Genomic DNA, 24495 nt, shown 5'->3' on the forward strand with positions numbered 1-24495 from the left:
AGTGACACGAGAATCCCAGATTGAACTACAGACTAAATTCCACTTGTTTGATTAGGATATATCACTCCTGCTTAAACATCATAACAGTATCAATTCTTCATGTATGAAAATAAATTTCCCTCGGCACTTTAAGCTAAAAGAGTGATGTAGAATTCACAGCCATTATATTTTGAAGAATTATCATTAAACAATGGAATAGGGTAAAATTTGCTGTGACACTGACCGGTCTATTTCGTTTTTTTTTTTTTAACTGTTCCCTTACTTACATATTGACTTATTCGATCAGTCTCTCATTTATTCACAATATTACACAGAATACACTCGTTCACCAGCTATCCAGGTTGATATTACATCCAGTTCTGAACTCAGCATTATAAAATCTGCATCAGCACCAAAGTTCAAAACACCTTTAGTAGATTCTATACCAAGCGCTCTGGCTGGATGCAACGTGGCAGCCTCCAGAGCCTCAACCGTAGAACAATCTTAAAGTGAAACAACAGTGCAGTGGTTATAATTTATCTCGAAATTCACAAATATTACAATGAACAATTACTGATTGCTGTATATGAAAAAATTATTTTATTATTGTCAAGGTACCTGCAGCTTCCTTGAAGAATCGTACGCATTTTGACATTTCCGCAATACTTCCACACAAAGTATCCGTTCCTGCTATATAGGCGCGTCCCCCACGAACTTGAATAGTAAGTTGTCCAAGCTGATGGACCCCTTCTTCAAGACCCATCGCTGATATAGCATCGGTAACAAGGACTAAGCCTGGAATTAATCAAGGTATTGCTATTTTTGAACATTGACATCAATTGGCTTCAAAGTAATACTTACCCTCTGGATGTGTCCGATGAGCAATACGCAAGGCTGCTGGATGCGTATGCACTCCATCAGCTATGATCCCATAGTGCACGATTTTTTCTTGTGGTATTCGTATTGACGTGAGGAGACCTACTAAACCTGGATCTCTATGATGAAACTGAAAGTAAATCACGTGGTCATTAGATAAAACAATTATGCGACGTGACGGTATTCACTTCTGGAAAAATATTGAAGCAACTCACCGGCAACATTGCATTGAATAAATGAGTTATAAAACTAGCACCATCCTTGATAGCTTGTTCACCTTCGCTTAAATTTGCTATGGAATGTCCTAAAATAAAAGAAATTATTAGGAAAAAAAGCATTCGCTATAGTCAATATTGTACATACGGAGAATTCTGAATGCGCACAGAAAAAAAAAAAAAAATACTTGATATCAGGTAAATTATATTCTTTACAAAATTTGACATTAGATTCAAATAACATAAGTGATTATCTTACCAACAGAGACTTTGATATTTCTCTGACACAGATCTTTGATGACAATTGACGAGTTTGGCAGTTCAGGTGCCAATGTAATGTAGCAAATATTATCCAAACTTCCATAGGTGTCTAGCAAAGATTGAAGACCCTGGAAATGAGAATTTCAGTGTAAGATTCTAAAATCTATTGTATAAAACGTAAAATTTCCTGACACAAATTACTTTCAGCAGATAGAAAACAAAGGACAAGTCTTTGCTTTGGATGAAATTAGATGTGAAAAGGTAAAATTTCACTGAATAACCTTGTTGAATTGTTTTATAAAATTTTCTTCATGTGCCCCTTTCTTTACAGGATTTATGAAAGGTCCTTCTACATGGACACCCAATATTGTTGCCCCGTCGGAACCACCGTTTCTTTTTTTAATTTTTGGTAAAACTTTCCAATAAGTTACATCAGGAGAAGTTACCAGCGTAGGGCAAAAAGAGGTAACACCGTAGGCCAGTAGGGCTTTGGCTACTTTATTTATGCCAGTTTCTACAGTAGTTACATCATGTGAAAAATCAACGCCGAATCCACCTGGTGAAAACGAAAATACCGTTGTTTACATCCGAATTTTATTTATGTCAGCAAGTACAGAAATAAGGTGTTTGCTACTGACCATTTATTTGAAGGTCAATATATCCCGGTGATATCAAAGCGTTGCCACAGTCGATCCTTACATCTGGCATTATTTTCTCATCGTAAAAAATTTTTTCAGGGTTAACGAACTTTCCATTCCTAACCCACAAATCCTCCCTTACGATTTGCCCATCACGTAGGATATCGCAGTTGTAAAACTGTTTCAGTAACTTCTTGTTTGATGCATTAGCCATTTCAAAAACTATCAAGAATGAAACCGGGTTACCAGTATGTAGCTTTATCAACGCCCATCAATTACTGTTATCTCTTTGTCCTTACTGCATCTGCATTGGAAACGCAACCGTTGACTTGACTGACATATGTAACCCCGTGATACGTATAAACAAATCTGGAAGTTCAACGAACCTGAAAAAATCCGAACCACTGATATCTAGCCGGTGACAGATGACGATCAGCAATGGCATTCTTTCGTTGGTTGGTACCATTGTACATATGCAGTTTTGGGAAATTTTGTACATACAATGATCACTGATCCGGAATTAAGTTGATCCAGACTTGTTGATTATAACTAAAATCGCACAGCTACAGACATTTTATCATTAGTCATCAGCCGAATAGATTTGAAAATGAAATGTTCTGCATCGTTCCCCTTTCAGTTATGGTATACAACGAAATATTAAATGAAGAGTGTATTCCGAATTTCCACAGTGCCGAAACTCCCTAGGACAGAGACAGAGCTAGTCTCAAACTCCGCAGCGCAAAAGAGATCAAAGATTGTTGACAGCACTGGGAGCTAATTTCAGAACGCACCATAAACGTATGGAATATTATTTTGTGCAATGTACCCATCGCATGTAACATAACGTGCCTTGTTTGGCCGAAGATGGTTATCACGGACGTAAGAAATATATATTTCTTATGTCTGTGGTGGTTATATATTTCGAACCTACGCCTGAACTAACAAGCTACGGCAATTCTGTATTTGACGGAACTACCAGCGGAACGTGTTCTACGCATTACCCGCGCGCAGCTCCTCGTCAGAGCTGAGCGGCGGCATTTGCGTTCGAACCGCCGGACAAGAACCACATCCGTCGACAGGTCGGAACGCGTAATTTGATACCCAAGTGCTTGCCGCAAAACTTTCATACGTTAATTAATCGCAGAATCGTAGTGACGTGTGTCTCAAGGAATAAAAACAGTTGTGAAGTGAGAACCGGCTGAAATATTGGAGGTGAGTTTCGTATCTTGAGTTTTCATTGTTTCGTGCGACTTCAGGATTAGCAATCTCAATTCTTGTGTTTCTGTGTCGAGCATCGTGTTGTCGTTGTTTTTTCCCTTATTTTTGGCAAATGCCTAGTTGTATTGTTAGTAAGTTTGTTTAGTCGATTGGCAGACAAATACAGAACAAGAAGTGAAGCGTGAAAATCTTGGATTAAGGCCTTCTACAGTTGCTTAGGTATGGTTATTGACAGATTGAGATTACTCTCAGGCTGATTTTGGCCACGATAAACGTTTTGTGACAAAAAAATGGCCCGGTAATCTTTCGTTGCGGTTTTCTTTCTTACGTTTTATTAAAACGGACCTTGCAAGACGTGAACCTCAATCGAATTTGTGTCGAATATTTCGATTCGCGGGTCGCACCTTTCACGTGGAGACACGTTCTTGAAACGCAGTTTTATTGTACTTATAATCGCGTGGTTCATTTTGAGGTCATTCCTTGTGTATAAAAAAATTTCATCGGACCGCTATAGTTGACAGGAATGTATTGTTATTTACATTTGGTTGCGGTTGTATTGCTACAATGCGTACCGTTCGAAACAAAAGACAACCTCAAATGGTTCGTGTTTATCATCGCGAGTATTTCTACGAATTACAAATAAACGATTTCACGTTTTTCCAAATTTCTTCGTGGGGGTTGGTACTGTGATCCTTTATTCTGCAATTCTTTATCACCATGTAACAAAAATTGATGCATCAAACGGTGTTGCTATACAGTTATTTAAAAATGTTTTGTGAATGTAAGTCGTTGATGGTTGTTTATTCCTCATACGTATTATGATTTTCGATAACTGTGGTGAATTTTTAATGCTGTTTGAATCGATTTTTAGGTTACATTTCACCAACAAAATATTATTTTGTCTTATCTGATTACAGAAACAAATTGCAACACCGTTGATTGGCCTTAGTTATTATACGGATTGAAAGACTCTGTCAATGAATCATGGAAGACATCATTTGGTAGTGCAACCGATGAAATTATTGCAGAAAAGCAACAGGTATGAAAGAATCCAAGATAGTGTTTACTTGATTATGTAATCGATCACATTTTCCAAGGCCTTGCATAATGCATAATTGCATTTATTTAAACACTCAGTATATGCGAATGTTGAACATGGAATATTAACAACATTTTGTGGCCTTTTATTTGATTGCAGTTAAACTGCACCAAGATTAGTTGAGGTTAGTGAGTATTTGAATTAAGTGACCGTAACGATGAGTTGGAAAACAAAATACAGAAGCTGATACGGTGACAACTTTGTGAAATAATGGAAAACAGGTATGTATACATTTGAAAACATTCTTGATTATACTATCAAGCTACTTTTATTCTTTTGTGAAATTTATATTTTGGTTGAAATTTATTGCTACTCGGTTTTTGATTAATTTTATAAAATAGATTGTAAATTTTCAATCGTGCGTGTATTGATTTGGAAAATAAAACGCCGGTGAAATATTATTTCTTATCTGATTACAGGGACAGACTAAACTGCAGCACGATTGACCACATTTAACAATGATCTGAAATGAAGTAAACCGATCAATCGATCCCTGAAAACATAGCGAAAACTACAATCACCGTTACAGTGAATAATTGTTGAAGGTATGTAATAGATATGAATTTTAATTTCAATGTTACTTTTGATCGTAAATGATCTTAGCTACTCACTGATTTTATGAATTGATTTGACACTTGCGCTTATTTTATTTGTGTTATATTATTAATTTCTGCGGTTCATTTAATGTATCAGAAACCACTGCAATATCGTGGGATAATAGTTTTGACACTGACGGTCTGTAGTGACATAAAATTTGATCCAAGTATATTGTGTGAGTAATATTCTGTTATATTTTTATTGCAGTGTAAAAGCTGCGTCGCCTCACCATGCAACGTTGGATACTACGGGACCTACTACATGTAAAGTGTGGAGCAACCCGAAGGAGGTAAGAATACTTCTTCAATACAATTGTTTGATAATTCATAGTAAGAATTTGAAGCCAAATTTTTGTCCTCATCCATCATGCGGTGAATGAATATGGAACTGAAAATCCAGTTTGCCAAATTAATTTGCGTTACTTTTTTTGTTTTTTCCAGAGTAAAGCAGAGACATCCGAGTGACTTCTCCATCATGCTCGGCAACGTTGGTGAGCTTGCATGTGTTTAGGTTACGGGTATTTCCCTGGGTTTCCCCTGTCACGTGGCGTGGCGGTAACAATTGTTCCACAAATATTCGATTTCTTAGCTACATAGATAGGCTCATTCGCGATCGCAACGGTGCTCAAATTCCATTCCAGTTGTTTTTTTTTTTGCAATCTTGTTTACTGCAGCTTATCTAAAGGTAGAAATTTTGCACGTTGCCAAACGTGGAATGAGCATCGCGACAGGTAACCATCGCTTACTCGACATTCGCGAGACCGAATTGTGTTTAGATACTGATAGAATAATCGATATTTGAATTTACGTATGATGTCGTTTAAGCGGTGGGTTCACCTGAGGTTTCAACACATTCCAATGATTGTTTAATCATATCCCATTTGATTTACATATGATTATTTGATTTCAAAGTCTGGCATAACGTAACGTAGTCAAATTGCATGTTATATCTTGAATCATTTTCTAGTTTTCAACAGCCAGCAAGTATCGATGAACTGCAGGCTTAGCTCGCTCAGATAAATGCTGAATAGAATACAGGATGTTCCTAATTTATTTTACAAAATGTTGGTGTACCGATAATCCGCCAGTAATCCCTAAAATCATACGTACAATAATATCACGAGTTGCAGCTGGCGGACTAAGGTACAAAAACATTTTGCTCCTTACAGGTAATGAACAAAAAAGTAAGTCACAGTGACCACGGCGCGATTGAGAAGGAATGATGTGTGTTGGAAAGAATGGAGAATCGTATAGATCGAATATAGGTATCCGGGTAGGTACGTGGACGTTTTGGGATCCGTCGCGGGGTTTATGCATGTGTGTGTGAATCTCTCGTTTCAATATTTCCGTTGGGTAGTTCCGTTGGGAAACATGCGAGGGTAGGAAGGTCGCGATCTGCCGCGATGTTACTAACTTTTGTATTCCACAGCGTCAAACGATCACGGTGATTCTTGTCTGAGAACATCTAAAGTCGTAAAATGAACTTGAGCATTGGTAAGCTTTCAATTTTAACGGGGTTCAATTTCTCATTTTTGTTTCATCATCGGACACATTATTTGGTTGTTATTCAATTGAATTATTAAGTCATTATTAATCATTATTTCATTCAATTCATCTATGTGATCGTTTGAATGGGCAAAATGTATCTTTGGATCATCTATCGCGTTCCGTGGTACGCTAGATGGGAGGAGATGCTGAGCTCGAAGACGTCGCGTCGAAGAGGACCGCCGACCGTCACGCCACACACTAATGCATGAATTTTTTTACCCCAACCTCCCTCCCGCACTTAATTCGCCTCTGAGAACAACAATCCGCATCACAATGTGTCAGATTCAAAAAGACGCAGATGCGGATTGTGTTTCTAGAGAATTTTTCGCATTTCCTAGGTGTTGAAGATTTTTTAATCAGTCACGCCTTTTCGCGTGTAGATTGATCATGGAAGTCAGACGCGCCTTTTGCGCGACGATTTCGTAAGTGGTATACAAAACAGTAAAGCACTCTTAATGTACTGAGCGTTCAGCTGTTCGGTCAATTTTGTAACGAATAATCCAGTTTGTAAGTTTGGCGGCGCCTTTTGCGCGTTCACTTGAGGCTTTTCGGTTCTGAGAGAAAGCGCGGTACTTGCAAGCCGGCGCTCGACGCGTGGGAACAAAAATCTCGGGAGTGTTTAGTGACAGTGAAGAATGTTGGTGTAAGTATTTTTGAAATATATCTTGAGTGGACAAATTTATTTGTTTTCCTGATCGTATTTTTTCGGTTTCAGGGCAACGGGCCAATTTTTTTTTACAATTAAACTAATTCTGAAAAATACAGACAAGGTGGCGCAGACTGGGAAACACGGGAATAGTTGAGAAAAACCCAAGGGAATTCTCAATTTTTCGATGAGAACAGTCAGGGAATTTTATGTGAGCAAAATTGTTGCTACCCTCTTAGAGTTTTTAGTCGAACAGAATATGAAATTCAACATTTCTTGGTTGGAAATTGATTTTAAATATACAAGTGTATATAGCTGTTGTTATCAATAGAAATAATCGGGTTGAAGACTGTTGCCACGAATGTCATATTCAGGTCCACATAGTTATTGTCAGTGTATCCACTTTTGCCATTGTACTTATCGCACTTTTGTCTGTTTCAGTTAATGAAACCTTTTGTCTGTTTCAGCTCATCAAATCTTTTGTCTGTTTCAGCTAATCAAATCTTTTGTCTGTTTCAGCTAATCAGTTTCTCCCTTTTCTTTGGTTAATTAATTTTTCTTCTAATCTAAGCTCATTACTTTTTTATCTGTTCCATCATTTTACTTGTTATATTATCAGCTGTATCAGGGTAACTTATTGTTACTTTTGTTGGCTCTAATGTAAGGCAATATTTCATTATTTAGGTTTAGGTCTGGTTTAGGTCTGGTTTAGGTCAGTTTTCTTGGTTTTACTGAAAGACAAGGCTTTGAATAACTATTTGCCCCGATAGTATTTTGCAAACGATAGTGTGTTGGAAAAATATCTACATTTCACATGCACATTTTCTATAGCAATCAAGACAATCTGCTTGAAACTTTGAAAATCATGAATTTCATGGTTTGTAACATTTTTTTCATAGTTGTGTCTGAAATTAATTGGTAATTATGTTATTAATTATACTTATATCTGTTTCAGGACCTGTAGAGGTGAAAATTTAATGTTGCTGGCTCAAACTAATAGAAAAAATATATTTTCTGGTCGTCATTCAGCTGAAATTTGAGTCAGAAATTCTACTGTTTGACGTTAGTGACTGGATTTTGAAGTAGAAAATATTATTACTGTGAAACATTTAGTTGAGATTGGTACAGTTTTTTTCACAGTGTAAAATGCAACAAATTTTATTCTGTACCGTAGTTGAATTTACAATCATCATTATCACAAATTGTGGCGTAACTTATTCAGCTTCAAACATTTAGGGTGTGTGAGTACTTTGATTGAGTTTTGTCCCAACGTGACTTGCAGGCGATCCTTTGTCGATACCCTTCTACAGGTCGTTTGCTTCGAATTTAACTGCAATATTCTGCAAACATTTCATTTTGTGGTAATTATTGTTCCCCAAATTCTTGTTCTTTTTCTGCTTTGCGACGCTTTTGTATCTTATTACACGGAGAAAAATGCTAATGTTTTACAGCAATCGGTGTTTTTGTTTACCAGTTTTCTGTGTCTGCCAAGTTCTTCTCCATTCGCGATTAGTCTATGGTTCTCATACCTTGTGAGATGAAAACCTAAATATAAGTTTAAATTCAAAAAATGTCTCCGCCGCGATAACGATCGCAACAAACCTCCGATCGTCTCAATAAGAACAGTAATCCTTCATATACAATAAACAATCATCCTTCTTCCGTGATGTACAATCATCGAATGAAAACAAGTATCCTTCAGTCTATGAAGAATACAGTTAAAATCGATCTTGTATTTTTTTTTCGTGGAACAGGCTTATTGAAGATACCACGTAAAAAACGAAGCAAAAATTAGTGCAAAATTTTGACTGATACTCTTTTTTTTATCATGGGATATCAAGCGATTTTCATTGTCATGAGTAACTTGTAAAACATTTGTTCAAAAGTACAAACATATACTTCCTTCCATTGAAATTAAACACAAACCACAGTACAGACTAGATCGTCTCGCTTCTCACTTCACAATCACGCTCTTTGTTATTAGCTGATAACTGATGTCTACGAAAAATCGTAATCTAAGTTCTTTTTTTTTCAGATGTTCAAATGGCGGATAATTCCATTTCAAGTCTGACATTGCCTTTGGCGGTTAAATTTTAAATCGGTGGATTCTCACTTCTCAGGACAAATGCCGAATCCTCAGTTAACGGAGTAGGGTTGCATCGTTGACTTGAAAAGAATCACAGCCCCTGAGTGACTTTTCGTAACAGTTCGACGGGTCTGGGCGGCTTCGGACTTTAAGGGTATTAGCAGTTTCATGTGTTATCAACCAAGTTACTAGCCACACCGGTAAACGAAGTTCTTCATAACCGACGACTGTCGCGTGCGAAACGTTTGTAACATACCGTCGTCACTGTGCGATTCAAAAGTCGAGACATTCCGCGGAAGGAATACGTACGCAGAGATGAAACGACGCAAGCATGAATGTCAAATGACGTCGATCGAATATACACTACCGTCCAAAAGTATGGAAACACTCGCTCCGATGTCGAGCCACACAAAAAGTTCCATCCTTCTCTGAAAAATGACGATATCCCAATTTTCCAAGCGGCGTTTTAAAAAGGACATATAAATCTTCATTTACCTTTTTTGAAAAAATTTTTACGATTTTTTTTGAGCCCTGTACGAACTTTGAAAGTTTGTCGTTTTTTGGGCTTTTTTTCGGGGTTGCAATTTTAGCGTACGACTTGTAGGAAATTTTTTTCACTTTTTTTCCAGCGAAAACTTAAGACGGACAGTAGAAGCTTCAATTTTCTTTTTTAAAAAGTTTCATATGATTTTTCATCGCATAACTGTTGAACTTTTTGCAAAGAATGACTATATTTATAAAATGTTGCTTAATTCTGAAACTTTTGAGTTTTCGTAAAATCACCAAGAGGGCAAAAAGATGCATACAATCGTTGTGGATGCACCTAATTTTTTTCAGAATTAATAGAAGAAAAAAAAAATTGTTTTCAAGAGGCGACGAAATTTTTTTATATTTTCAAAAATCCGTTCTCTTACCTGTTCTACACGGTTTTTTCGTCGAAAAAACCGCCCCTCGCTCGGATCACAGCTTGAACCAGTCGTGGCATCCGTTCGATCAATTTATCCATGTGACTCTGCTAAGCAATTACAGCTCCACGCTTATCAAGATCGATTTTTTTTTTCTTCTATTAACTCTGAAAAAAATTAGGTGCATCCACGACGATTGTATGCATCTTTTTACCCTCTTGGTGCTTTTACGAAAACTCAACAGTTTCAGAATTAGGCAACATTTTATAAATATAGTCATTTTTTGCAAAAAGTTCAACAGTTATGCGATGAAAAATCATATGAAACTTTTTAAAAAAGCAAATTGAAGCTTTTACTGTCTGCCTTAAGTTTTCGCTGGAAAAAAAAGTGAAAAAAATTTCCTACAAGTCGTGCGCTAAAATTGCAACCCCCAAAAAAAGCCAAAAAAACGACCAACTTTGAAAGTGCGTACCGTGCTCAAAAAAATCGTAAAAATTTTTTCAAAAAAGGTAAATGAAGATTTATATGTCCTTTTTAAAACGCCGCTTGGAAAATTGGGATATCGTCATTTTTCAGAGAAGGATGGAACTTTTTGTGTGGCTCGACATCGGAGCGAGTGGTTCCATACTTTTGGACGGTAGTGTACCTACGTGCATGTATCGTTGACCTTCTCCTGAATAAATTGAATCTTTCGTAGGCGATAGAAGCATATCTGAAACACTCGCAATTTATTTTTGCGAAAGTTTCTTTAAAGTCACCTTTGAGCAGCGATTATTTTGTAAAAATTTCAACCTACCTTATTTATATTTCCAATCGTTGGAAAGATATCCCGGAAAAGGATTTTTCTCGTTTTGACGAGTGCTTTTAAAATTATGGATTGAAAGTATTCCGTGTCTCAAGATTTATAAATATCCGAAAAATTCTGTAAGACTCTTCTCTTTGTGAAAAGCACGCTGAAGATATGTAAAAGGCTGAACGTACTTTCAAATTTTTTTTCCGAATTTTCGAAAGCGGTCGAAAGTACTTGAAGAAATATCAAAATAATGTCAACATTACCTTGCAGCGATACAACTTTTCGAAAATGCGATGAAAAATGTCGAGAACAGTTCACGTTACCTTCCGCACATTGTCGACGCATTGATTGAACCACATTTTCTTCTGATTATTGATTCAATATTATATATTATCAATTACAGCAGAACCTCGATTATCCGAACTAATTTGGGGGCAAAAGTGTTCGGAAAACCGGGTTCATCGGATAATCAAACTATACACTTTTATTTACCAACTTACCAATAACAACCATATTTATAATAATTTAAATCACGTTTATTGCAACTTATCCTAGAAAGTAGACGGCCTTGGATTGAAATATGCTTAAAAAATTGTCGCGGGGAAGAGCGGGACGCAGGATCGCAGTCAATTCGGTTAAGCGGTCCTTCGGTTGACCGACGTTCGGATGATCGACGTTCTACCGTATACAAATCAATCCAATTTTCCATTTGTCTTAATAATATGTTCAAGATGTAACGAAAACTAGAACTGTATGATTGTGCATTACGCAGAGAAGCATTCAGCTTTTCGGTTAAAACAGGCTGATCTTTTATTCAACTCCTCAGACCGTTTAAAGTTGTTTGCTGTTTCGAGGTCTTACAGCCCATTTCAGACGAATTTCATAATATGCATTACATTGAGAAGTAAGTTTGCAAGAGAAAAGGGCTTCCGCAGGTTTCTGCTTAGGACGAACTTTAAGGCAAAAAGTTACGTCACGCTGAGAAGATCGTTATTTTCCTTTAAATTGTTATTTTCCCAATGAAATGTCAGTGTTTTTGCATTATTATTCATTTATTCGTTGCATTACAAATTTGAGCACCTCTGGTAATTTTCATCGATTTATTGATACTGAGCGCGTTCCAAATTTCTGAAGAGTAATTTAAAAATTGCAACGGATATATATACACGGTGTATACAAGTATAAACTTGATAGTTGAAATTCAGCTTTCGCAAACATGTATGTTAATTATCTCTGGTTCACACAGGTTCTCCGGTTCGTTATGTCTCTAGCCCATCACCTGTTACAAAATAGGCACTCATTGACTTTGCTCGGTATGTCAAGAAATAACAATCAAACCCAGTTGAAAAAGTGGCAGTTTTTTCCTGTTTCTATTTTTCGTTCGTAGACAACACTGGACAAGAGGAGAATAACGAGAATCGATTGAAATTTTCTAACAGTAGCAACGACGTAGATAATATTTTACAGCAATGTAACAACGGGTTAAACGAAAGACTGTATAATATCAGTTATCTTTCGCAGCTTTGTTTCGAATCCTTGTCTTCTTGTCAAACCCTTCTGTCGGTGAGGCTCGGTTCGATTCTGATACGCGACCGCTGAGGATATTTTCCAGCACAACAAATGGGGTTTCGACGAATAGGAATAACATGAACCCCAACCCTATTGATAGTACCAGATTCGTCAAATAGTGTCTGATCTGCAAATAGTATTGTTATTATTAGTGTGAGGTGAATGAATGAATAACTGAACAAGTTTTGCTCTAACTCACGATCGTTGAGTTTGCAACAAAGGCGAGGGTTTTCTCATCCATCGGCCTCATGATTAGAACCAAAAGGTGTGCCAGATAAATTTGATACGAGATCCGACCCAGTGGTTGAAAAAATGGCGAGGATAAGAAACTGGTTACGGACCCTGAAATTAAGGTATATTCACGTTCACGCTTCGTCATTTATATTATTTCGATCAATTGATGGGATCTACCAACCTCCGTAACCCTCGGTAGACGCATAAATGATCCAAGCAACGGCGATCGACCAGAACGGCCGCGACGCCAGAGCAAATGCAGTTTCCAATGCCAGGTTGTATTTAGTTTTGTGAACGTAGTGAGTAGACCCAACACAAAGTAGCATAAGAACACAAGCTACGGCCCAGCTGATCCCTGCGTTCACCTGAAACGCCGACGTATTTAACGAATCAGACTCGAACTGTCATGAAGTTCTATTTAAATCAGAATAGATAAGAACTACTTGGAATCACTTTTGTCAGGTGCCGCTTTCTATTCACCACGTCGTACCCCAAAAGGATTCCCACGAAGTAAGGAAAACCTCGATTATAAGTAGTTATGTGGAAGTTGAATAGATCTTTCGACATAATTTTCCTGAAGTAAAAATAATTATCAAAATGATCCTGCCGCTTGATAAACAAGCATATGAGCATTATATAAATATATTATAATATTGTCTTACCCTTGTTCGACGCGAAAATTCACAAATGAAGTGGAGTAGCCTTTAGTAGCTACAACAAGAGGTGGTATGACAACAGAGATGGCCATTAGGCAGCCAAATAATCGGAAAGCATATTTGGGCCAGCGATGGATTGAATACAGAATAATCGATGAAATCCAAAAGAGTTGCATTTCTGCAGCCAAGTACCAGGTATGTAAAAGACACTGAAATTTTGCATGATTTCACGGTAATGCAATAATAAAATACACTCCAATACGTGAAAACCATACAACATCGGGAGTACGTTGATTCTTTTTTATAAAGACTTTGCTCCTTGTCCCCGTACAGATATAATGCACACCTCTGAAATGATTTTACCGCGACGAGAAAATCTTCCCGTGGCCGAAAAAATGTGTTAGGATAAGGAAAAAATGCATGGCCACAGCGGGTCAAATTTCGGTGTCGTTGTAATAACAAACACTTTGTCAATTCGCGTGGCATTTCTCTCAGTCCGCGGTCTCTCCGATTAATGGGAAAATTTTGCGGACCCTCAAAAAAATGTCTGACAATAAAAGATGCCCGAATCATAACCAGATACATTATTCGAAGCGTGCGTCTTCTAGAAGTTTTTTAGTCGCGGGTATTGTTGTACTTCCTACTTTGTGACAATATCAGATCAATATTACAGCACACATCAGCATTCTGAGAGTTGATATTTTACGTCGAAAACTGATCAATTGTTGTGAACTTGTAGTGCAATGAGTGTGCGATCCGGTGATCACGAAAATTTACTTACCATTTCCTCTTTCTTAACAAAATTCTGAATGTACAACAAATTGATCCACCAATTGTCACGGCATTGCTCTGCGTTTGCAGTGACATAAGGACCCCAGAGGGGACTGTTCACGAAGCGATGTCCAAGAAACGAACAAAACAAGATGGCAACTGCTAAACATGGGGTCAATCTGTGAAGAAAAAATTCATACACACCGGACAGGCGATTGAAGGATATACGTGATCTATAGTGCCCAGCTACATTCAAACCAGCAGACTGAACAAAGTTTTCGCGTTAGGGAAGTTGTGGTAAAACTGTAATGGTCAATGAAATTTTTAAAACTCACCTAAGATAACGATGAAGGTATAACAATCTCCAATTTATAGATATTCCCGCTTTCGTTGCTTTGCAAAACGAGCGTGCCAATAAAAATCCGCTTACTACAAAAAAGGTGTCGATAGCAAATACCGACGTCTTAGCGTGAATATACGTCCATGTATCGTACCACTGTGGATTAATTGCAATCAAACTCTGAAGGACTCGTTACTCGTTGATTTATTGTTATTAACTAGAAATTATTCACTAGACTTCCTCAATCTTATACCTCACTCGCATGACCCAGCAATCGGAAGGGTGTAATTAGTCGGTTTCAACGAAGGCCATGTAGGCTTCTAAGGGTAATCGAAACTAAGATCGTATCACAGTGCAAACTAACAGTTCAACTTACGTTATAGAAGCTCGTCCGAATGAACGTCGGTTCCGCAAGTAACATGCAGAACTGATGACCGATTATAATCCAGCACATGCTTAAAACTTTTATGCCTTGAATTGAAGGCAGCCCTCTTGTTTGGAGCATTTCAAGTGTATGCTTATACAAGGGAAATTTCGAAAAAAATTCCATTGCAGTAGACGCTTCTGCAGGTCTGCGCCTTGTCACAAAATCGCAGACAGTGCAGAATATCGAAAATACGATAAGTGCCAGCATGACGATTCTGGAATGCGTTTATTGGTTATTTTCTAGAGCACACGGGGTTGTCTTCCGACCGTATTCTTCGTGTAAACTCACATCGTCACGATTTCTCCCACAGTGAAATCTTCGGCTTCTACTTGAGCGCACGGCGCTCCTGTAGCTCTGGATCCAAGGTCGCTTACTATCGGTCTGCTCCTGAGGCTGACATTCATGATCCGCTCAGCTTGCGTCTCGTTACAGTAAAGCGGGCAGCCAACTGAAGAGAAAATTGTATAATTTACTCCGCTGAATGTCGTTTAAATATCTGCAAAGTCAACATAAACGACACCACACAGTGCTTTCCTCGAACACCAACGTTGCATTGTTCATTGACTTTGACACGCTTATCGTACGTTTCGAGATCCAGCAGTTAACCGCAATGTTAATCGAAACGACGAATATTTTTCATTGATGAAATTGACACGTGCGTAAGATAAGGCACCATCGCAAAGCGCAGCATTTTTTAATTATTATACTTGAGTCCTACAAAAGTTCAATAAACGAACGACGGTCTAACCATGACTATCACGCTGTTCATTTCTCGTGTTCTGCCTAAATTGCCACCAGGTACTTCGTAATATTTCAAAAATATTTCGATAATGTAACTAAGCTTCACGCATTGAACGCATGCTTAACACAATTTTTTTCGCTTTAAAAATGTTGACAAACCGTGTACTCAAGAGTCCGTGAAAGTATTTCGAATTCGTCGGTACTCAAACTACATCTGTAATACTTCAAAAACAGCAGAGACCAATCAGTATCCAGCGTATGATCCTAGTGACGTCTTTGAAATACTGGCATATGTAGGTCTTGAGTCAAGAGATGATCAGAAATATTTCAGAAGATATGACCTGTGTGACTGGATATTTTCGAAATATTTCCAACACATTCGTATTGCATTCGATATATTCGAACACATGGATAAAAAGATGAATGGGACTGAGAATACTTCACTTTTTCCAATGGCAATAAATCCTGATCGGTGAGAACCTCTCGTCAGCCACCGCGTGTCAAGTCAGACAAAATGTAGCTGCTAATTCTAACAGAAAAGACAATCACGGTGCACATGGGTACCAAATACTTCATCACTCGAAATTCTTGATGGTTCAAGGAAGCTAAGATTTCGCTAAGACGAATCGGTAACCTTCAGTCGGTTTGACGCTAGCCCGTCTTCTGCAAAAATTCTCATCTCAATAACCCAAAGAATTTACGTTTACTTCCACCCAGGCCTTCAGAGTAAGCGTTTCGCTGCGGCCAGTTTCGCTGATTTACGTTGGAACAACGTTCACTTGAAAGACGTCACACGTTTTATCGATTCTTTCAATTGGAATTTATTCTTTCGATCCCGCGTGTTAACTTCTCGCTAATCACCTATTTGAATTCCCCATAAACTCCGAGAAAGTCTCTCACAAATAATGTAATTCATTCTTACTTTGCGTGGTCCATCCCTGGCCGGATTCAGTGGCTTCTGTTACCGCAAGAACTTCAGCCACGCAGGTAGATTTGGATGATTGTACAGAAGATTCGATCACTTCCTTCCATCCCGCTGGTGAATACCGGTCAATATTCGTAGACGATGCCCCCGTTTTCTTTGCATCATCTTTCGAAGATGCCAAAACCAAACTTTGGGTAAAAGCGCAGAGCAATACTGCCAAGTGTCCGTTGCGAAAGGAGAACATTCTGCAATTATACAGTTGACGAAAATTAGTACGACTGAATGATACGTTGCTAATCCATATTTATATGATTCCATTCGGATCCCCACATCCTGGTTGTTGGAGAACAAAAAACCTGTTTGATGAGAGACATTAAAGAGTTCCAATCAAGGTCCAACAGCCAAAATTCGATTATACAACTCTGATCATAGTGTACTCATTTTCACATAAATATGAATTACCATCATGCAATTAGGTATAGGTATATAATACATTTGTATGGCACCAGTGCTCTTCAGTTATTGCTTCATAACCCATACGTATTGGTAATAATGTGAACGAACCTTCATTCTGTAAAGGTTGACTTTTGGAATCCAGTTTAACACTAACCGTACCAGGTCCTAATACTTTCCGAATCTTCTCACAATTCAAACAAAACACATGTTCATTGTAGGCACCAGATATGAAATTTTAAGAATACTCACCTACGGTTGTAAGTGTTGTGTTTAAATCGGCGGAAGGTATCGGAAGCAAAACGAAGTTTCCGGAATTTATCGGACGTGGAATGAAGATTTTACAAACGATCGGAATTGTAGTATTCAAGGAAAAGGTTCGACGCACTTGCTATCCTTGAGAATCGCTGGTCCTCCAGAGATTTGAGTTCCTCCACAGATACTTGCCAAAAAAACAGGCGGCTTACGGGTATGCCACATAAATAGCCATTCTTTTCAGATGTTCAAATGACGGATAATTCCATTCTGTGAGATTCAAAAGTCGAGACTTCCCGCGGAAGGAATATGTTCGCAAAGATGAAACGACGCAAGCATGAATGTCAAATGATGTCAACCGAATATACTCGCGTGCGTGTATCGTTTACATTCTCCTAAATAAATTGAATCTTTCGTAGGCGATAAAAGCATATCTAAAACACTCGCAATTTATTCTTGCGAAAGTTTCTTTATAGTCACCTTTGAGCAGCGATTATTTTGCCAGTGTTTTTGCATTATTATTCATTTATTCGTTACATTACAAATTTGAGCACCTCTGGTAATTTTCATCGATTTGTTGATACGTAGCGCTCCACAAATTTCTGAAGAGTAATTTATAAATTGCAACGGATAAATATACACGGTGTATATAAGTATTTATTTGATAGTTTAAAATCAGCTTTCGCAAACATGTATGTTTATTATCTCTGGTTCATACAGGTTCTCGGTTCGTTATGTCACTAGCGTATTACCTGTTACAAAATAGGCACTCATTGACTTTGCTCGGTACGTCAAAAAATAACAATCAAACTCAGTTGAAAAAGTGGCAGTTTTTTCCTGTTTTTATTTTTCGTTCGGCGACAACGACGGACAAGAGAAGAATAACGAAAATCGATAGAAACTTTCTAGCAGTAGCAACGACGTAGATAATATTTTGCAGCAGTATAACATCGGGTTGAACGGAAGATTACAGAAGATAATATCAGTTATCTTTCGCAGCTTTGTTTCGAATCCTTGTCTTCTTGTCAGAACCTTCTGTCGGTGAGGGTCGGTTCGATTCTGATACGCGACCGCTGAGGATATTTTCCAGCACAACAAATGGGGTTTCGACGAATAGGAATGACATGAACCCCAACCCTATTGATAGTACCAGATTCGTCAAATAGTGTCTGATCTGCAAATAGTATTGTTATTATTAGTGTGAGGTGAATGAATGAATAACTGAACAAGTTTTGCTCTAACTCACGATCGTTGAGTTTGCAACAAAGGCGAGGGTTTTCTCATCCATCGGCCTCATGATTAGAACCAAAAGGTGTGTCAGATAAATTTGATACGAGATCCGACCCAGTGGTTGAAAAAATGGCGAGGATAAGAAACTGGTTACGGACCCTGAAATTAGGGTATATTCACGTTCACGCTTCGTCATTTATATTATTTCGATCAATTGATGGGATCTACCAACCTCCGTAACCCTCGGTAGACGCATAAATGATCCAAGCAACGGCGATCGACCAGAACGGCCGCGACGCCAGAGCAAATGCAGTTTCCAATGCCAGGTTGTATTTAGTGTTGTGAACGTAGTGAGTAGACCCAACACAAAGTAGCATAAGAACACAAGCTACGGCCCAGCTGATCCCTGCGTTCACCTGAAACGCCGACGTATTTAACGAATCAGACTCGAACTGTCATGAAGTTCTATTTAAATCAGAATAGATAAGAACTACTTGGAATCACTTTTGTCAGGTGCCGCTTTCTATTCACCACGTCGTACCCCAAAAGGATTCCCACGAAGTAAGGAAAACCTCGATTATAAGTAGTTATGTGGAATCCGAATACATCTTTCGATATAATTTTCCTGAAGCAAAAATAATTATCGAAATGATCCTGCCGCTTGATGAACAAGCATATGAGCATTATATAAATATATTATCATATTGTGTTACCCTTGTTCGAAGCGAAAACGCACAAGTGAAGTGGAGTAGCCTTCAGTAGCTACAACAAGAGGTGGTATGACAACAGAGATGGCCATTAGGCAGCCAAATAATCGGAAAGCATATTTGGGCCAGCGATGGATTGAATACAGAATAATCGATGAAATCCAAAAGAGTTGCATTTCTGCAGCCAAGTACCAGGTATGCAGAAGACACTGAAATTTATGCATGATTTCACGGTAATGTAATAATAAAATACACTCCAATACGTGAAAACTATACAATATCGGAAGTACGTTGATTCTTTTTTATAAAGACTTTGCTCCTTGTCCCCGTACAGATATAATGCACACTTCTGAAATGATTTTACCGCGAAGAGAGAATCTTTCCGTGGCTGAAAAAATGTGGCATTTCTCTCAGTCCGCGGTCTCTCCGATTAATGGGAAAATTTTTCGGACCCTCAAAAAAATGTCTGACAATAAAAGATGCCCGAATCATAATCAGATACGTTATTCAAAGCGTCTTCTAGACGTTTTTTAGTCGCGGGTATTGTTGTACTTCCTACTTTGTGACAATATCAGATCAATATTACAGCACACAACAGCATTCTGAGAGTTGATATTTTACGTCGAAAAACTGATCAATTGTTCAAAACTTGTGGTGCAATGAGTGTGCGATCCGGTGATCACGAAAATTTACTTACCATTTCCTCTTTCTTAACAAAATTCTGAATGTACAACAAATTGATCCACCAATTGTCACGGCATTGTTCTGCGTTTGCAGTGATATACGGGCTCCAGAGGGGACCCTTTACGATGCGATGTCCAAGAAACGAAAAAAACAAGATGGCAACTGCTAAACATGGGGTCAATCTGTGAAGAAAAAATTCATACACACCGGACAGGCGATTGAAGGATATACGTGATCTATAGTGCCCAGCTACATTCAAACCAGCAGACTGAACAAAGTTTTCGCGTTAGGGAAGTTAAACCGAATTTGTGGTAAAAGTGTAATGGTCAATGAAATTTTGAAAACTCACCTAAGATAACGATGAAGGTATACCAATCTCCAATTTATAGATATTCCCGCTTTCATTGCTTTGCAAAACGAGCGTGCCAATAAAAATCCGCTCACTACAAAAAAGGTGTCGATAGCAAATACCGACGTCTTAGCGTAAATATACGTCCATGAATCGTACCACTGTGGATTAATTGCAATCAAACTCTGAATGGCTCGTTACTCGTTGATTTATTGTTATTAACTAGAAATTATTCACTAGACTTCCTTAATCTTATACCTCACTCGCATGACCCAGCAATCGGAAGGGTGTAATTAGTCGGATTCAACGAAGGCCATGTAGGCTTCTAAGGGTAATCGAAACTAAGATCGTATCACAGTGCAAACTAACAGTTCAACTTACGTTATAGAAGTTCGTCCGATTGAACGTCGGTTCCGCAAGTAACATGATGAACTGATGACCGATTATAATCCAGCACATGCTTAAAACTTTTATGCCGTGGATTGAAGGCAGCCCTCTTGTTTGGAGCATTTCAAGTGTATGCTTATACAAGGAAAATTTCGAAAAAAATTCTATCGCAGTAGACGCTTCTGCAGGTCTGCGTCTTCTCACAAAATCGCAGACAGTGCAGAATATCGAAAATACGGTAAGTGCCAGCATAACGATTCTGGAATGCGTTTATTGGTTATTTTCTAGAGCACACGGGGTTGTCTTCCGACCGTATTCTTCGTGTAAACTCACATCGTCACGATTTCTCCCACAGTGAAATCTTCGGCTTCTACTTGAGCGCACGGCGCTCCTGCAGCTCTGGATCCAAGGTCGCTTACTATCGGTCTGCTCCTGAGGCTGACATTCATGATCCGCTCAGCTTGCGTCTCGTTACAGTAAAGCGGGCAGCCAACTGAAGAGAAAATTGTATAATTTACTCCGCTGAATGTCGTTTAAATATCTGGAAAGTCAACATAAACGATACCACACAGTGCTTTCCTCGAACACCAACGTTGCATTGTTCATTGACTTTGACGCGCTTATCGTACGTTTCGAGATCCAGCAGTTCACTGCAATGTTACTCGAAACGACGAATATTTTTCATTAATGAAACTGACACGTGCGTAAGATGAGGCACCATCGCAAAGCGCAGCATTTTTTAATTATTATACTTGAGTCCTACAAAAGTTCAATAAACGAACGACGGTCTAACCATGACTATCACGCTGTTCATTTCTCGTGTTCCGCCTAAATTGCCACCAGGTACTTCGTAATATTTCAAAAATATTCCGATAATGTAACCAAGCTTCACGCATTTAACGCATGCCGAACAGAATTTTTTTTCGCTTTAAAAATGTTGACAAACCGTGTACTCATGAGTCTATGAAAGTATTTCAAATTTGTCGGTACTAAAACTACATCTGTAATACTTGAAAAACAGCAGAGACCAATAAGTATCCAGCGTATGATCCTAGTGACATCATTGAAATACTGGCATATGTAGGTCTTGAGTCGAGAGATGGATCAGAAATATTTGAGAAGATATGTCCTGTGTGACTGGATATTTTCGAAATATTTCCAACACATTCGTATTGCATTCGATATATTCGAACACATGGATAAAAAGATGAATGGGACTGAGAATACTTCACTTTTTCCAATGGCAATAAATCCTGATCGGTGAGAACCTCTCGTCAGCCACCGCGTGTCAAGTCAGACAAAATGTAGCTGCTAATTCTAACAGAAAGGACAATCACGGTGCACATGGGCATCAATGCCCATGAAATCAAATACTTCATCACTCGAACTTCTTGATGGTTCAAGGAAGCTAAGATTTCGCTAAGTCGAATCGGTAACCTTCAGTCGGTTTGACGCTAGCCCGTCTTCTGCAAAAATTCTCATCTTAATAACCCAAAGAATTTACGTTTACTTCCACCCAGGCCTTCAGAGTAAGCGTTTCGCTGCGGCCAGTTTCGCTGATTCACGTTGGAACAACGTTCACTTGAAAGACGTCACACGTTTTATCGATTCTTTCAATTGGAATTTATTCCTTTGATCCCGAGTGTTAACATCTCGCCAATCACCTATTTGAATCCCCCATAAACTCCGAGAAAGTCTCTCACAAATAATATGTAATTCATTCTTACTTTGCGTGGTCCATCCCTGACCGGATTCAGTGGCTTCTGTTACCGCAAGAACTTCAGCCACGCAGGTAGATTTGGATGATTGTACAGAAGATTCGATCACTTCCTTCCATCCCGCTGGTGAATACCGGTCAATATTCGTAGACGATGCCCCCGTTTTCTTTGCATCATCTTTCGAAGATGCCAAAACCAAACTTTGGGTAAAAGCGCAGAGCAATACTGCCAAGTGTCCGTTGCGAAAGGAGAACATTCTGCAATTATACAGTTTACGAAAATTAGTACGACTGAATGATACGTTGCTAATCCATTTTTATATGATTCCATTCGGATCCCCACATCCTGGTTGTTGGAGAACAAAAAACCTGTTTGATGAGTGACATTAAAGAATTCCAATCAGACTCCAACAGCCAAACCTCGATTATATAACTGATTATAGTATACACATTTTCACATAAATATCCCTGACCATCATGCGATTGGGTATACATATATAATACATGCGTGCGGCACCAGTGCCTTTCAGTTATTGCTTTATAACCCATACGTATTGGTAATAATGTAAACCAACCTTCATTCTGTAAAGGTTGACTTTTGGAATCTAGTTTAACACTAACCGTACCAGGTCCTAATACTTTCCGAATCTTCTCACAATTCAAACAAAACACATGTTCATTGTAGGCACCAGATATGAAATTTTAAGAATACACACCTACGGTTGTAAGTGATGTGTTTAAATCGTCGGAAGGTATCGGAAGCAAAACGAAGTTTCCGGAATTTATCGGACGTGGAATGAAGATTTTACAAACGATCGGAATTGTAGTATTCAAGGAAAAGGTTCGACGCACTTGCTATCCTTGAGAATCGCTGGTCCCCCAGAGATTTCATGATCTTTTGTGTAGTTTAATTCGCATTTGCGAAGGACACACTATAATGGCTTCGAAAAAAAAATTTCTGATCATCTCACAAATTCTATCTTTTGTCTCAATGATGATATCTTGGAACCCAAGCGTAATTTTTTAGATTATAGGTTCTCGTATCGCTCGTTCCACGTCAAACCGTACGATTTTCGGTAAAAATTTTAATCAAATACTCCGATTTTTTTTAATTCTACATATGCATTCTATTAATAAAAGAATGGAGAACGTGTTTCGAAAAAAAAAATTTATGGTTTTTCATGAAGAAGATATGCATGGTTGAAAATTGCAGAAAATCGCAAAAAATTTCGCGCATACAAAAATTCAAAATGCTGTATTTTCGAATCCGTTGGTCGTACAACAACTGCAACAGACCTGTTCTGAAGATCTCGAGTCATTCTATGTTGTGATGTATTTCAAATTTGGGTTTGACATCATTGAATAATTATCAGTTTGTTTATAAATTTCATTCGCTATTTTCATCGTCAACTCAGCAACTTGAAATTTTGAAAACATATCTTCGTTTTCCCATTTCAATTCTGAATGAACAGTCAAAATTTGAATATGGAGATCGAATGGGGTACATTTTTTTCATCACTCCAAAAGAGTGGGATAGCGCGGCGCGGCGGTTTAATATGTCGCACGGTCGGCTATCGTCAGCGCAGATTATCTACGTTTACACGGTGACGATAGGTAACACAGAAATAGCGTAACACACAAATTAACGAATCAAGTGTTTGGTTCCATGTTTTGCACACCTTTGCAATAGTTGACTCGATAGCTGACGATGTGATTCTTACTTCAATTTTGTCGTTTTCTTTTGAAGTAGACAATATCACGTAAAATAACCAAAAAATACAATTTTTATTGTAAAATTTTCACTGATACTCTCTTTTTTATCTCGGTATATCAAGCGATTTTCATTCTAATCAGTAACTTGCAGAACATTTGTTCAAAAGTATAAACATATACTTCCTTCCATTGAAATTAAACACAAACCACAATACAGATTACATCGTCTCGCTTCTCACTTCACAATCACGCTCTTTGTTATTCGCTGATAACTGATGAATACGAAAAATCGTAATCCAAGTTCTTTTTTACAGCATGGGCATGGAAGAGTATACTTTTTGTGGCAGTTTTTGTTCCGTAAAGTGACGCTTTATACGGCAGAGAACAAAGTTGCGGAATACAGTCTTTATTCCGCAGTTGGAAGTGCGCATCCCAAACTGCCGAATGAAGTAGCTTCGTCGAACAGATCGCGACATG

The 24495-nt window shown here is 38.3% G+C and overlaps 1 protein-coding gene and 2 pseudogenes across 1 annotated transcript; all 3 read right to left on the reverse strand.

Moving 5' to 3' along the window:
* Nucleotides 1-46: 46 nt before the first annotated feature.
* On the reverse strand, nt 47-2388 carry LOC124412106 (N-acetylglucosamine-6-phosphate deacetylase). Its single transcript, XM_046891729.1, has 7 exons — nt 1970-2388; nt 1613-1887; nt 1330-1459; nt 1071-1159; nt 841-985; nt 598-774; nt 47-482 (listed from the first exon to the last, which is right to left on the reverse strand). Exons 1-7 carry the CDS (start codon nt 2181-2183, stop codon nt 307-309), a joined length of 1206 nt encoding a protein of 401 aa, XP_046747685.1. The 5' UTR covers nt 2184-2388; the 3' UTR covers nt 47-306.
* A 9976-nt stretch (nt 2389-12364) lies between these two features.
* Nucleotides 12365-16767, reverse strand: LOC124412755 (annotated as a pseudogene).
* Nucleotides 16768-18213: 1446 nt separating this feature from the next.
* On the reverse strand, nt 18214-22562 carry LOC124412756 (annotated as a pseudogene).
* Between the last annotated feature and the right edge of the window lie 1933 nt (nt 22563-24495).

This window comes from Diprion similis, chromosome 11 (assembly GCF_021155765.1).
Source record: "Diprion similis isolate iyDipSimi1 chromosome 11, iyDipSimi1.1, whole genome shotgun sequence".
NCBI lineage: Eukaryota > Metazoa > Arthropoda > Insecta > Hymenoptera > Diprionidae > Diprion > Diprion similis.

What these genes read in the sequence shown, in the direction of transcription:
- LOC124412106 (XM_046891729.1), bottom strand. Translation starts at nt 2,183, where the DNA reads ATGGCTAATGCATCAAACAAGAAGTTACTGAAACAGTTTTACAACTGC. An exon ending in TATTGACCTTCAAATAAATG is followed by an intron (nt 1,888 to 1,969) that starts GTCAGTAGCAAA and finishes CGTTTTCACCAG; the next exon opens with GTGGATTCGGCGTTGATTTT. An exon ending in TCATCGGACACATCCAGAGG is followed by an intron (nt 775 to 840) that starts GTAAGTATTACT and finishes GATTAATTCCAG; the next exon opens with GCTTAGTCCTTGTTACCGAT.